General features: G+C 39.9%; 1 protein-coding gene across 1 annotated transcript in view; it reads right to left on the bottom strand.

The window, feature by feature from the left end:
* Positions 1-16,099, bottom strand: part of syndig1l (synapse differentiation inducing 1-like) — a 92,556-nt gene that overhangs the window by 31,145 nt on the left and 45,312 nt on the right. The window contains exon 3 of the mRNA XM_072439796.1: positions 2,300-2,437. Coding sequence (XP_072295897.1) covers positions 2,300-2,437 — 138 coding nt within the window. The remainder of the gene's footprint in view (positions 1-2,299; positions 2,438-16,099) is intronic.

The following is a 16,099-nucleotide window of genomic DNA, read 5'->3' as shown; positions in this document are numbered from 1 at the left end:
CTTCTCCAGACTGAGCTGTCCGTGGTGCTGAAGTATTTTTAGACACAGGGAAAGACATGTTTTTTAGCCCTTGTCTTACTTTTAGCTCCTGACTTTCTTTTCTGAGTTGCCACAAAGTAATTAGGCAAGGTTATTTGTTTTTGTTTTTATGCCAGATGCCCTTCCAGTTGCAACCTCCCATATTCCAGTGACGAGGGTGGAGTTGAAATGTTTTGCTCAGAGACACGACAAAAGTGTGCTTGCAAGCAAACATTGATAATTATATTGCAGAATGTATTCAACCTTTGCATGATGATCAAAATGATTGGAGTGTACACTGTTCATGGTGCTGAAATTGTGTTCTTTCCCTTTGTTTTAAACTCTATTTAGCACTTTATATAGGGTTTAAATATATAATATACATATGCATTTTTGTTTAAGCGTGATGTAATAACATGGTTCCCAATACCAGTGTGCTAACACAAATCCTGATGAGGGAACACCTGACTGATAAACACTTGCACTAGCACTTGCTTGTTCCAATAGAAATATAGTAAGTACATATATAGTGCACATTTGAGACTTTGAAACAAGCGATTGAGTGACTTTAAAAAGATGATTGTTCATGCACGCTGCATAAATAAATGAATTAATAAATTTGACCGAATCATGTTTGCCTTGAGTCACAGTTTGCTTACAAATGATTAAAATAAAATAACAAATAAAATAATAATGAACAGTAAAGCCTAGTATTTTTAAGTAAACAGGGAACTCTCAATCTAAAAGTAGTGTACTGCATTGTGGAGTTTAGTGTACTGCACTGTGGAGTTTAGTGGTTGCTGTATATGAGTAACAACTAAATAAAATAAAAATGATTCCACGTAGGGTTGCCAAAAGTATTGGAAATTAGACACTAATCAATACTAAAACTAGTATCAAAACTAGCTACTCCTTTGAGCAAGTATTGATACTACAAAAATCTATAAAATGTGGCATTTGCAGTACAGTTTTACAATGATATTGGGCTTGATCAGAACTAGTAAAAGACCACATGGTTTAATGTAGAAATGTCACTTATTTTGGGTTGTAAATGTTCAAAACATTGACCAAAAAGGACATTTCATCATTATCAAATCAGCATTGAGAATTACATCTATTCCTTTGTATCCAGAGAGTTTGAGATTTTAGTAACTTGACAACACAAATTTCACGTTTCTCAAGGGAGCTGTCCGTGGTGCTGAAATGTTATCAAACAGATTATTTCCGTCACGTCTTTCTACGTCAATCTTGTTTTTTCTTGCGTCGACAGATGGTGGAAAGAAAGTGACACAAAAAACTGGATTGTATGCAAAATTGGCTGTCTGTTTTTAGAGTGAGCTATCCGTGGTGCTGAAATTCTACAAAACAAGTCTGTCACCTAATAATAAAGTATTTTACAGATCACAACCCGGGAAGTAAGTCGTAAACCGCTTTATAAATGACTGACAGCTCTTTGGCTGTTCATCATCATGATGTTCTTCTTTCCTTTTGTGAGCACTGGGATCTAGTTGGATAGATTTATATACAGACTTCCTCATTTTCCGGTTTGAAAATCAGGCAATGCAGCTTTAATCTGCCATAAACAAGCCTGAAGTATTTGATTCAATTTATTTTCTTCCAAAATCTGCATTCATCATCTAATTCATCATCTCAAGTACAAGCTATAGTTTGATTTCTCTTCATCAACTGCTGATTAATCACATGTTTTTTCTTAAAGCGCCCGATGAAAATGCCTTCCAATTAAAACTGAAGCTGTTTCTGGAGCGAAAAGCTGGGCTATTTGTGAAGCTGTGACTAGTTTTGGCCGGTTTTACTTGCATTATAAGTGCTAACAATAAAATCAACAAAGCGAAAACCTGCTTTTTTTGTGTTTTTTTCTTTTTTTGTTGTTGTAAGATAAATATAAGCATGAGTACAGCAGCTGCTAAAACATATTGTGCGACTAAATTGAGCATATGTTGTGTCTTGACAGTTCCAAAATGAGATTGTCATAAAGTAAAAAAGTCCAAGTGGAATCCATATCAGTAAATGTCTGCAATCAAACCTAAGTGGTATTTTTATTTTATCAACTCGGGGTTAACAGAGTTCCAACCTTTCAAGCCAAAAGAGGTGTTTGATTCCTCTGAACAGACGGTTGACAAAAGACAATTCCTCTCATTTGTCAACAAACAGATGTAGTTCCGTCCACGTGTGACGGAAACGACTCCAAAGACTCACAGTTTGTGCCAGAGCGCGTGTCGTTGTGTGCGCGTCGTCGTGTTTTAGCGTCCGTGACTCTTACCCCCTGTGAGAAGTAGAAGGCCGCGATGCCTAAGGGCCAGAAGCAGCAGAGCATGGAGAAGATGGCCAGACCGAGGTGATCCCGAGGAGGAACCATGATGAAGTTGTCCTCGCTCTCACTGTCGCTGGAGCAGTCCGTCTGAAGAAGAACAAACGAGAAGCAAGTTAGAATGTATAGTTCTAACAAAGGTTTCTACATTTGAAATGGATCTCTCTTATAACCATTTCCCACTTCTTACTAAAAAACGATAAAAAAATGTCAGAGTGCGTTTTACTGAAAGAGGATTTGCTGTAGATTGAAATGAGATCGCCTACTCTTCTTTCTTTTCTTGTCCCTGTTCTTAGAGACTTGCGAATTGACCCAGCCTTGTGCCTTTGGGGACTCGGACTCGTTACTTGGGATTCATGAGCGTTAGAAGACTTTCACGCACTTCTAAACGTGACAAGCGTTTATGCTTTCGGCTCATTTCTCGCCGGCGGACACACGCAGCGGCACCGCACACGGACTGAAGAGCTGCGCTGCCACTCGCCACAGCTTAAGCTACAACACGCCCTGCTCTCGAGTCAGAAGTCTGAGTCCGAGCGCTACAGAGAGGATGAAGTGTTCAGAGAATCTAAGGACGCTAACAAGCATTTTAGCAGCGATACAGTTTGCGGTTCATGCATTACCAAGACGTCCGCCCATCACACACTAATGATTTAATCCTGGAGGAGAAGAGCTGCAAGTTCAAAGTTGGACACTTTAGGATGATAGAAACTAAAAGCTTGTATTTTATCTGTAAGGGAGGATTTAGGCGTTTTGGGGAAGTTAATGGCGCCAGAGCACGTTCCAATTTCTCTGGTTATTTTAAAATAGGCCTTACATCAATTTCACATTTTTGCGGAATCGTTTTTATTTGTATAACTCATGGAGAAACTCGGACTTGAGACTCGACCTTGACTCGCAGGAAGAGACTTGTGAACACATTTAAAAGAAAGAAAAGATAAAAATATGGAATAAAATCATTGGTTTTGTGTCGTGAATCGCATAAAAAAGGTATTGAATTATTTCCTTGATTCCCCTCTGAGGTCGCGGTTTGACAGGCACTGAGAGAAAACCGACTGTTCTCACATCAATTTACCAATATCCCTCCATCCTTTGATAGTGTGCTCAATAAAACGCAGTGCAGTGAGAAATTGCTGTCACCTGCTGGGACAGACAATAAAATATGTATAATCTTATTTATTTAATTGAATTTAGTTTAAAAAAAAAAAAAAACTGTACAGAGCAAAAAAGCCTTAACCTTTTTCTCCCACAGTGGGGAAATAAAATACGCAAACAAAACAAATCAACATAAGTAATTACTAATATAGACTTTACGCTAACCAATCCAACCAGAATAGTATAAATACTTTGAAAACCCTGTTGCTTATGATCAAGGAAACACACATTCTTGAATAGACCTTTCATATTCATCCATAACAGACTTGTTGTGTTTCATTCACACGGAAATGGCTTTGGCCTTGTGCAAATGTGAACAGTAAAGCCAATATAATGTGTGCTGTGATAAAAGCCAATGTCATGTGACGTCCAGGCATGTCATGGAAATATGATTCATGGGTAAATAGAGTTTTGTGGTAAACACTTTTCTATAGTTTGAAATGCCTGTGTTTTGCGCTGCCCGGTGGTTGAGTGGCGCAGCGCACATATGCCAGGCTCAAGTGCAGCCGGCCGCAGTGTCGTGAGTCCCACTCTGACATGGCATGTATTCCCCTCTCTTCCATCCCCCATTTCACACTCTCTTTTCCTGTCTAATAAAGCCTTCGAGCAATAACATCTTTAAAACATAATGATAAAATGCATGTATTTTATATTTTAGTTCATCAGTGTGCTCCTCATAAATGATATAAAGTAATGATTATTAAAAGGTTAAATATTGACGAGTCCAGAAATAACTTTTAGTGATCAAGGAAGCAAAGCCGGTATGTGCGCTGTCCTGAACTAGGTCTTTATTTTCTTCACTATATTCCAGGCTGAGAAATAGATTTTCAAAGTTAGGGGCCTGGCCCCAAGCAATTTCAGGGGCCCACAAGCGCACGCGGCATCGCGGTGTCATAAGAACAAGATAAATGTGTTGTTTTAAACCTGGTTATTAGCATGTAAAACAATTTAAAGTACTTTTATATGTTATTTGATATGAAGAGCACAAATACTGAATCATATAAACCAGAGATCATGATTTAAAACTGTTTAATTCAATATAATCATGTTTCTTAGATACAAATAAATACTGTTTACAGCATTTGACACAAGGAGATCTTGTGGAATATATGAAATCACGTCCTACAAAATAAACTACTAACTGATATACATTGCCCCGAAAATTAGACCGGGCATTTCCGAGGACATGTGAACGCAACACGAACGCAGCACGCCGTTCGGCGCCGCTCGGCCAATGGGAGGCGAGAAGATGTGCGAAGTGGGCATGTCTGTCAAAACGAAACTTAAGCGATGAAAATGCCCCGAATATGGCCAAATTACTAGTTAAATCTCGATTTTTTTCGAGGAGGAGCATGGCGGGCCCCCTCCTATTTCAAACCGCGGGCCCGCCGGAGATTCAAATGCTTGCGGGCCCCGGGCCCCTGTCTATTTCGCAGCCTGTATTCACCATTTTATCCATGGATTGTATTTATTTATGAACCTTTATTTAACCATTTGAGCTTGATATGACCTGGGGCAAAGTGAAAAATATGAAAGCACATAAATCTAAAAGACATTTACACAATAAAGAACCAAATAAAAACAGTTCACATATAGTGCAAAACCTCTAAGCAAGACCAGTTCTCCCAACCTCAAGTCCATGCAGGAGCAGCTTAGGAAAAATCTCTCTTTTCCCAGTCAGTTCACAGACATAATGACCCACCGCTCTCTGCACACATTTACATATGACTTTATTCACCACAAACATCCAGCGTGTGAAGCTCCTGCACCAAAGGAGGCCCTCCAGGCCTGGCAGAGTTCACAGTGGAGTTTGAGCCTGCTACAACCTGCTGTGACTCTGAGCTCAGTGACACACAGAATCCAATGAGTTCAGACATTCTGCAGCTGCATTTATATAAAGCGCCTGCCATAATCCAACAGAGCCATAAAAGTGGCCGAGACCAGACGTTTACGAGCGTCAAGGGTAAAACAGGCTTTATTACGATAAAAGAACCAAAGATTTACTATTTTAAATCATGCACATATATATTATCTGTCCTAGAAATATCAGCAAGAGAAAGCCATGTGACTAAAACTCTAAATATGACGGTTTATTATACCCGAGTTTATTATTCTGGGGAGAGAGAAATGTCCCACAGTATGGCATTACTCTTATCCAGCTTGAATATAAAAAAACCTGCCAAGACAATAACCTGACAAAGAAGAGTTCTCACTACGAGATTTCATCAAATTAAGATTATATTATAAACTAGTGATTGAGTGACTTTGAAAAGAGGAGGTTGTTCACGCTGCATGAACAAAGACGTTCTGATCGAGTCAAATCTGAGTCACAGTCTGACGCAGTTTGAAGAAGCAACTAAATCAGTTTAATGACAAAGAAAAAAGTAAAAAAAAACTAAAACAGTAGACTCTTCCAGTGTTTGTGAACAGAACTTTCATAAAAGCTAGCACTGTTCCATAAGTTAGCTCCAATACATGTTCAATGGGAGAGTTAGCATTAGCCTCCAAACGTCACGCAAGATTGGCTCTAAAAACAGACCCAAAGTCAAAACGTAACAGACATTCAACATAAGGACACAAAGAAAAGACACGCTGCCAAACGAGGAAGGGACGACCCAAGTGAACGGTGAAACAGGTGTAGCACATTAGGGGCGGGGCTGTAATCAAAAGCAGGAAGTAAATTAGAAAACAGAAACAAGATGAGTGATTTTCAAAATAAAACTGAGCAAAAGGACAGGAGACGTGACGACAAACTATAAAAACCAGAACTCCTTTAACTCAACCTCAAAAGTGCTTTGATTATTACGTTAGCGGCGCTCCAAAGTGGAGGTCAAAGTTTGATATCGACCGTTAACGCTCGTCGGCCAATGCGATGAACATCATGAATCTAATAATACAGAAATACAGGCTCCGTCGCCACATGCAGTACTATCAGTAGTACTTCTACTTCTCAATCTACAAAAGACGCACAGCAGTTCATGAAGTTAAAGTCATGTGGAAGAATTGTCTTAGAGGAGTCATTTAATTTCATTCATTTCTTTTGGATATTCACTCCCAAAGTTTTTCAGAAAAAGCGATTTTCGACTTGAACGGCCGCGAGACAAAAATCTGCATTTTCCCCCAAACAAAACAAAAAAGGCATCTTCTGCGAGAGCCGGCGAAATGTCTCGCCTGAGCTCCGGATCATTTGCTCCCTTTATAATGCCAGTGCACTCTTTTTTTCCTTTTCCTTTCTGCAGTTTTACTGTGACGCATCATTTGTTTCTCGTTATTTTGGAGCTATGCGAGATTCAAACATTTCACCGTTCCAAAAAGAGAAATGTAAAAACGAAACAACAGATGGCATTAAGAAGCGGGCGCGGTTCAGGGCCTCCCGCCTCCCGCCCGGCGTTTATATGAACCCATTTCACGCTCCACGCAGCATTCGTCACTTTCAGACCTAATGCCTCTGGACGGGAGCGGCGCTCGCACGGAGCCGAGCAGCGACTTTGTCATGTGCGGCGCAATGGCGGCTTTAACGTCGCCTTTCCTCAAAGCGAGTTTTGTTCGCGCGGTTTTCCGGAGTCTTCGCCGCCGCAGATTTCGAGGCTTCAAGTGGAAGTTCTTTTAAGGATAATCCAGAAAGCGCTTGAGAACAGTTAAAGGAGAAGGTTGTAATCACGGAACGACAGGCGAGATGGCTTAGGCTCGGTAAAGTCGTCGCACCAGTGAAGACGAAAACGCTGGTTTTGTGGTTCTGTAACGACGTGGGCCGATTTGCAGGAAACACAGACGTCTTCTCTGTCAGTGTAAATAACCGAAAGCGGGATTATATTTTCACAACAGCCTCAGGAGTTGGTGCCAAGACGCGATTGTTGTCGGTTGAAAGAATTTTATCATTAGGCAGAGCAAAATAATATGTGTGTTTGCTGTAACCCGACCGAGCCGTCAAAATTATAGCCGACTGAAAAAAAATATATCCGCATTTTGTCAAAATTATGCCAAATTCTTTTATTTTTCTTAAATTTCGCCGACTCACCGACTGTTTTTTCAAAAAAGTGCCGTGTTGAATAATTTTGTGTCACTGGAACTCGCTAAAAATATTACGAAGCCGAAAAAGAGATGAAAGTGAAACTTAACACGAGCGGAGAACGTTCAACTCATTGTCTGTTGAATCCTGACCCCTGGCGGTCACTGCGTGTCACTGGCAGAATAGAAAAAACGGGATTTGATAGTGGCTGAATAATGCAGAATTTGTCATGATGACCAAGACGTCGACGATTCTACGACATGAAAATGGCCAAAAATAAAATAATTTGTCCTGTACAAAAATAGTTTATTGGGTGGACTTATTCATTTTTTTGTTTTGTACATTTACGGTAGCATCTCTTTTCATAAAGGATAATATTAACTTAATTTCATTGGCAAATTATCATTAAATTCTACATACAAATTTGGATTTTTTTATGCTTTAAAGTAAAAAAAAAAAATTTAACTACCTACCTACCCACTTGAAAAATGGTGGGTCGGGTTACAGCAAACAGACAATTTATTTGGGGCAGCCTTAGCATTATCATTTTGACTATATTTTGTGTATTTATACCTGTTGTACGTATAAATAATAGTTTTACACCAATAAGTATTTGTGGAGAAAATGTTGAAAAATCTGTAGAAAATGACAGGAAGTGACATCACTCCAGGGACACTCATTCCAGTCATCTTGCATTCCCTCGAATACAGATGTTTTTATTGCTCAAAAATACCTTGGCATTCTTATTGCGAACTCGCCACTCCACAGATCTGACCTGTAACTTGGCCTTGTCTCCGTGGAGAAGTTCAATGCGTGCACATGTTTTTGGAGGAATTTATCTTATGCATACAGCTTTTTTTCTCCTTAAGTAACGGTTTTAGTGTTTATAGTAATGGTTAATGCTTTAGTTCAATAAATAATAACAAATGTCAAAACTGAATGTAAAAACACAAAGGGGACCAAAGAGAACAATTACAAAATGTTTTAAAGAACATAAAAAAGACGACCAACACCACATCACGTTTTTTTGTCCAAACAAGCGGTTTCTACAGAACATGAACCTGACAATGTTCCGCTCGGGGGAAATAAAACATAAATAATATCACTACGCAGGTCCACGGCGACGGCGCACCACAAACCCATACGCGGTTTGAGATTAAAGTGCGGGAAACCATTTTGTACAAACAGCAGACTGGCACGTGTCCAACGAGGGCCTCGGCAAACTACGCAGTACAAGAAACCTGCAGCTGAAACTGAAAACTCCTGTTCCGCGATTGACGACGTCCTCGGTCCCCTTTTGTCCCCTTTCATCCTCTTTTGTCCCCTTTCATACCCCTTTCGTACCCCTTTTTTTCCCCTTTCGTCTCACACGCTTCTGAATCCGTTTGTTCTGCGCGCGCCGCACCTCGTCTCATAAACACGCGTCGCCCGAGGACATGTGCATTTGTCATTTTCCCTCCGCGATATCGACGCAGACGACAATAATGGCAGCGTTTTATTGCGCTCCGCACGTTTCCCCCCTGAAGCGAGAGCTAACGCGCGGCGGTCCGCTGTGCCTCTAAGCAAGGCACCCCGCAGCTGTTTGACAGAGGAAGCACGCGCATTATTGAGATGAGGGAAAGCAAAATGAGATGGTGTGAAACGGTCTGAAGGAAGGTACAAAGAGAGGAAAAGAAATGTGAAAAGAGCTTAATACAATGAGTCTAAATAGATGTTTCTGAACTTGTAACTGAAGCTTCACATCTTAAATAAGTTGTGCATCTGGTGAGAAAAGGCTGAAATTGAAAATACAACAATATAATCTATATGTTAAAGTGCACACATGGTGCAAAATAGACTTTTCTGAGCTTTTAACCACGTAATTACAATATCCCCTCATCAAAGACATACCCAGAGTTGTATTTAGTTTCATTAATCATGTTTATAAGGCTGTCTTCTGCGATCTCTCTCATAGCCTCAAAAACACTTGACGTCAAAGGTAAAGAGCTGGAGTTTTGTGCTGTTTTTTCATAAATCAACTCCGGACTCATTATGAGCATTTCTGACTCAAATCAACTCTACAACGAGAGAAGCAGTGTTTTCAAAGCAGCACCAGCGATGGGCGATACCGGGGATTATCGTTTTGATCCGATACCGATGTAATGTTCCAATACCGATGTAATATGATCCGATACTGATGTAATATGATCTGATACCAATGCGTTTTGACAGAGTTCTTCAAGAATCCATTCACTGGCAAAATGTTCAGTTTACCCTAAAAAATATGGTCATATTGTAACAAATTAAATGTAAGGCTACCCCAAATAAATTGTCTGTTTGCTGTAACCCGAGTCAACATTTTTCAAGTGGCTCGGTCGGTAGGTAAATTCTTATTTTTTTTTTACTTTGAAGGCAAAAAAAAAAAAGATCAAAATGTTGTCATTTTTTGAGTCGGAGTGACCACCAGGGGTCAGGCTTCAACAGTCAATGACGAAAAACGTCTCTATCAACCCGATCAGGAGACTAAATCTCACGATTTTAAGACATTTCAATCGACCTTTTGTACGCCGTTATCCTTTATTTTGGTAGCTAAGGCGAGCGGGGGGAACATGCGGGGGAGACGGGCGCCACCATGTTTGTTGTGATGACGCTGCTGGGCGTGTTTCAATCCCAGAATGCATTTGCGTAAGTCAAATTTCACACCCTGACAGAGCCTGACATTACTATGGACAATTCAGTGGCGCCGACAAGGGCAAACCAACTAGTAAAAGGCAATATAACGATACTTAAGCGCTCTCTGTTTTGTAACAGACGCATGTGGAGGACTGAAAATGAAGACGCGCATGCGGTGCGCAGTACGTTATCAGTCCTTTGAAATGAAAGTCAGGTTTACCAGCGTGATAAAAATATTTGACACGGTGGTTCAGGAAAGTCCGGTCGGTGAGTCGGCGAAATAATTGAAAAATAAAAGATTTTGACGTTTTTTCAACAAAATGCAGATTTTTTTTTCTTCAGTCGGCTAGTTTCATAGCGGGTCGGTTGGGTTACGGCAAACATACATATTATTTTGCTCAGCCTAATCATCATTTTATTTTTGTAATTATTATCATATTATTACATTTAATATATTTATGTTTTTTGTTTTATTTTATTATTTTTTTATTTTTTATAAATTATAAATTATTATTTTCAAACTGAAAAAAAGGAAGATGAAAAAAAAAACAAGACAGAAAAATAAAGAAAAACTTACAAGGGGACGGGGCTAGAGAAAACAGATTGGCTCATTTAAAAAAAATAATAATCCAATTAATAAAAAGGAAAAAAGAAAGCTTAAGGCGCATACATTTCAGAATAATTGTCCCATTTACTCCAGATTATTTTAAATATGTCCGTTTCGGTGTTGAGTCCGTGTGTGATTTTTCCCATGGTCAGTTTTGTCGTCTGTGCAGTTTGTCATCTTGTGATGACCTTTTTCCCGGCCGCCAAATGTACGACGGTACGATCCTCATTGACCTAAACTTTGAACCATGATTGACAAGCATAAGTGATTAAATGTGGAAACTTGACAAGAATCTTCCCACTCCATCAGCACGTGTCCGGTCAGCGCTTCCTCACTGGGCGGGACGAGTGGAATCTTAATGTTTCTACGAGGTCGGTGGAGGAACAGAAGAGCAAACATTATAAGAGAGAGATTCTGTCATCATCGTGGTGAAAACATCAAACACAAACTGCCGAAAAACAGCGGGCCTCAAAAGATTATGGAAATTTAATGGGAGAATGCGCTTTTGGAGATCTGAAGAATGCTAATACGATCCGTGCGGGAAGTGGCAAAGCTGTTTCCAACCCATCACTACAAAACAATCTGAATCACTTCAAGCGACTTCGGGATTAATCTTGTCGTTTTTACTGGTTTAGATTCATTTAGTTTTGTCGCTGTAGCTTGTTGGACTTGTTTGTTGTATTTTCGACTGGTTTCAAGGATAAAATGGTTGCTAGAGGGAGAAACTGGCCATGTTTCGACCGGCCTTGATCCCCCAGCCCGAGTTGATAAAGAGTTCTTTGGAACACGTCTTCTACTTCTAAATTGTACCTGAATTATACTTTGTAAACACAAAGTCGATTTCAGTAATTCACAAAAAGACGTTTAGTGATTCAGTTTGTATGGCTAAAGCTGGTTTCTCGTCAGTGTTAGGGTTCGTTTAGGGCCCCTCTACACAGCGTTTTAACGTATCTTTGTGTCACGCATTGGGTTTGGCTAGAGTTAAATGGACTGGAAATATTGTTATATTTTCGATCTCGACGCGAGTGTCGTGTGCAGACAAACAGGAGACAGCAAATACAATATAATTAATACAAATATCCGGTGCAGTTCACTGTCATCTATACTAATCCCCAGAAGTGTTGCTGAATATATTCTTTATAACTCCATACTACCAGTTTTTATGGGACTTTTTTAGTTGATTTTTCTCTCTCCAAAAATATATATTTTGTTTTGTTCAGATTTATTGATCATTTCTACTATATCCAAGAGATGGTCAAGTTCTTGTGTCATCAGCAAATAAGATGCAATGTAGATGTTTTAAGACTTTGCATGTCATTTACCGAATTTCTGGACTATAAATCGCACCTTTTTTCATAATTTTGGCCGGGGTGCGACTTATACTTATATTTAGACTTATATACTTATACCTATACCTACACTCCGGAGCGACTTATATGCGATATTATTTGTTATTTTCACACTCCAGTACAACTTATATATGTTTTTTTCTTCTTTATTATGCTTTTTTGGCTGGTGCGACTTATACTCCAGTGCGATTTATATAATATGTATAAAAATACGGTATATAGATTATGAATAATTTGGGTCCCAGTACAGAGCCTTGAAGAACTCCACGTTTAATGTTGTTCTTTTCAGAATTTACATTATTTATGAGCACACACTGATCGCTGTCAATTAAATAACTTTTAAGCCAAGCATGAGCAATACCCCTGATACTTCTCCATTCATTATGTATCCAAGATCATCTAGAACTACAAACACATGTAACGTTGGCTGCTGGACGCTTGTCTCCGTGACGATACTGCTGCTTTGCCTGGAATGTTCCGCAGTATGGCATTGACCGTATCTATCCTGTTTTATTGCTGGGGGGGCGGGGGGGGAATTCATTCTTGTTGTTAGCACAGATTTGACTTGCATATCGCCATGGATACAGACACAGGCAAAGCGTCTCAGAGACGAGCGCCAGAAAAGCTACATTCAATTACGCAATTTGAGTTATTTCTACTATGCACGATAAAAGAATGGCCTTTTCGACTGTATTTTACTGCCTCTGTTTGATGTGAAAATGTGGTGTGTTTAAAAAGAAAACTCAAAGTGTTTAGAGTTTGAAGCTGAGACGGAAAGACGCCGTTTTCAACCAAAGGGAATTCAATGATGTGGCTGAATGCACCAGCGCATTAATGAGTGGGGGGCCATTAAAGTTGCAGTACGGCACGAAATTAACTTTTCAAGACGTTTACAGCAATGCATATACGTTCTGCAGGATATAAACCCAATTAGACATAAAAAATAAAAAAAAACGCAGCCATAAAAGGCGTTGCTTTAACTGTAAAAGAGAAGGCTTTTGTCTGCGCTACAGTAACAATCTATGACAATGGATCGTGATTTAATATTTTTGGACATTTTACATCACGTTATTGATTCAAAACGACAAAATTAAACAAGGAATTTTTTATGTAATTTGTATCACAATGTCTACAAAATGCTGCTTAATTTTAGGAAGGAAATAACTGAGCAAATAACTGAGAGTCGGAGAATAACGATTACTCAAACATGCGCGAAACTCTCTTAATTAGTGTTGCCAAACATTTCATACTCAAAAGAACAGGATCGACGATTGATAATCACCTTTTTTTTTTTTAGACAATACATCATTCAGGAAAGGTCAAATCCTGTTTATGTGATTTCATTTACCATATTTTCTGGACTATAAGTTTTCATAGTTTAGGTTGCGACTTATGTGATATTCTTAATTTGTTATTTTCACACTGACAGCCGCAAGAGGGCGCTCTAGGCTCGAAGCGACGCAGAGGAAGAATCTGCTCTTCCTCTTCCTCTGGAGTTTGTGGAGTTGTTTAGAAGTGACACAGAGGAAGAAGAATTCAGTGGATTTAGTGATTTGGGGTAAAACTGATGCTTTGGTAAACTTGTTAGCATGTTCTTTATGCTATAGATATCTGAATAACTGTTAATATGTTACGTTAACATACCAGACACTTACCACAGTTCTGGCTGTGCCTCATGTAGCTGAAGGTGTTAGCGTTAGCATACGTACACCTATTCACCATGTTCTCTCATCTGTTATTATTTTATTATTATTTTAACTACATTTCAAGATGAAACGTCTGTTCTTGGTCTTGGATTTTATCAAATAAATTCCCCCCAAAAATGCAACTTATTTATGTTTTTTCTTCTCTATTGGGCATTTTTTGGCAGGTGCGACTTATACACCGGAGCAACTTGTAGTCCGGAAAATACAGTAGTATCGATACCTGGTCAAATTAATATTGAGTTTTGATACTAGGTTTAGTATCTATCGATTACATTTTTGACACTTTTGAAAACCCTTTAAATACAAGGAGGTAAATGAGGAGGAAAAACAGTTACAATCTGGTCAAAATCTCTTGACCAGACTGCTAAAAGCAACAGCTCTCCCTCCCTCCCTCACCCTCCCTCCCTCCCTCTCTCCCTCACCCTCCCTCCCTCCCTCACCCTCCTTCCCCATCCTCACCCTCCCTCCCTCTCTCCCTCACCCTCCCTCTGTGGAGCCGTCTGTGTGAATTAATCAACAAAATATTTGTTCTGTCTCTTGGCCGTGGTGGTGTCAGGTTTGCGTTCCGCGGCTTCTTAACGAGCTACATGTGAAGGCCCGGCGCACGTTAGCGCTGACGATGCCTGTGGAGCAGCAGAAGATCTAGAGACGCACAAAAGAACATCTGCTCCACACTGTGCATCAAATGAACATGAGTTAGACTGTGTGAGTGTGCAGGAGATGTAAGGGTGGAGAAATGTGCTGTTCAGGTGCAGAACGGGTTGAAATGATGCAGAAAAGGTAAGAATTAATATAATAGCACCATATCATCCAAACAGAGCTCTTCACTCTCAAAATGCTGGCCTTCTGGTGGTCCCAAGCGTCTCTAAAAGCACAGTAGGAGGTAGGGTGTTTAGCTAGCAAGCACCTGTGTTATGGAATCAGCTCCTGTCCATGTTAAAGAGGCCGACACAGTCTCTTCTTTTAAGACCAGGCTTAAAATGTTCCTCTTTGAAATGGCTTATGGTCAGGACAGTTCGGAACAGAAATATAAAACCTACAGTTTCAGCTTCGCTGCCCTAGCAGCAACTATGCTTGGGGAAGTATGGCACTATCCTCTGATAATGACTACTTTTAATATCAACAATATTTTATATTTTATTCCATATACTGTATCATGTAGTTGGTTCATTAATGTTTCAGCCACATGCAAACCTGTGGATCCAGATGCTCCCATCTCCCTGGAAAAACGGTCTCTATTCGTTATGAACGGTTCTTCATCTGCCTGGAAGAACTGGTTATCCTCCTGAAGAACTAGTTCTCCTCCTGAAGAACTGGTTCTCCTCCCAAAGAACTGGTTCTCCTCCTGAAGAACTGGTTCTCCTCCTGAGTGGCTCCAGCTCCACTCAGTCTGCCTCATGTCCCTCATGTTCAATGTGGAACTCCTACAGGTTTATACTTTTTCCCAAAGTGGTTTGGTAGTTTGTCTAAGTCTAAGGACAGGGACCCTGGAACATTTGTCTAGGACACTGGATGCTGGGACACTGCCAAGTCCCTATGAACATTATTTATTCCATTCTCACTGTCGCCCTTCGGAGGAAACTGCTGTTGTAATTTCGAGTGTTACAAAAATAAATTGAATTGAATTGAATATTAATAGGCTCATATCGCTGTCATTACTGAGCCTCACATAACAAATGGAACAGGCACATCTTCTCCGTCAGCACAGACAAACTAAATGTTTCCCCAGAAAGCCATTATTAAACCCCAAAGTGTGATTCACTCGTTATCGGACCGTCCCTTGCTTGTAGCGTAACTCATCACTGAATTGAATACAGTAAGACATAATGGACATTTTGAGATGCTAGATACTTGACTTAGTATTCTGAAAAGTATTCTGACCCTATAATATGTAGTATTATATAATGATAATAATACAATAGTTGTGGCCCATCAGCTGCAGGTCGTCCCAGTGCTCTTCAGCTTATGTTTTTATTTTGTTTAGACCGATGCATCTCTTCTGTCAGTGTTTTATGTCTTTTAAGTTACATTCCCGCTACTTGGGTTTTGTAAAGTGCTCTGTCTATTTCTTTACTCAAACCAAATGACTGAGCAGAATGTGTGTTTTCGCTCAGATTCTACAGCGGTGTGTGCAGATGGTGGAGGCCCATTCTCCCAGAAATGTCCTGGAGAGATGTTCTCCACGCTGCCAGCTGCTCGGAAAGACTGCCAGCTGCCTTCTACACGCAACTACAGCTCCCATGATTCACCTCTCCATACCACAGAACAGCACCAGAT

Source organism: Eucyclogobius newberryi, unplaced genomic scaffold, assembly GCF_026437365.1.
Source record: "Eucyclogobius newberryi isolate DKJ021-1_F unplaced genomic scaffold, fEucNew1.0.hap1 SCAF_1, whole genome shotgun sequence".
Classification (NCBI taxonomy): Eukaryota; Metazoa; Chordata; class Actinopteri; order Gobiiformes; family Gobiidae; genus Eucyclogobius; species Eucyclogobius newberryi.
Note: the sequence above shows the minus strand (reverse complement) of the source record. Positions and strands in the feature narration are given on the sequence as shown.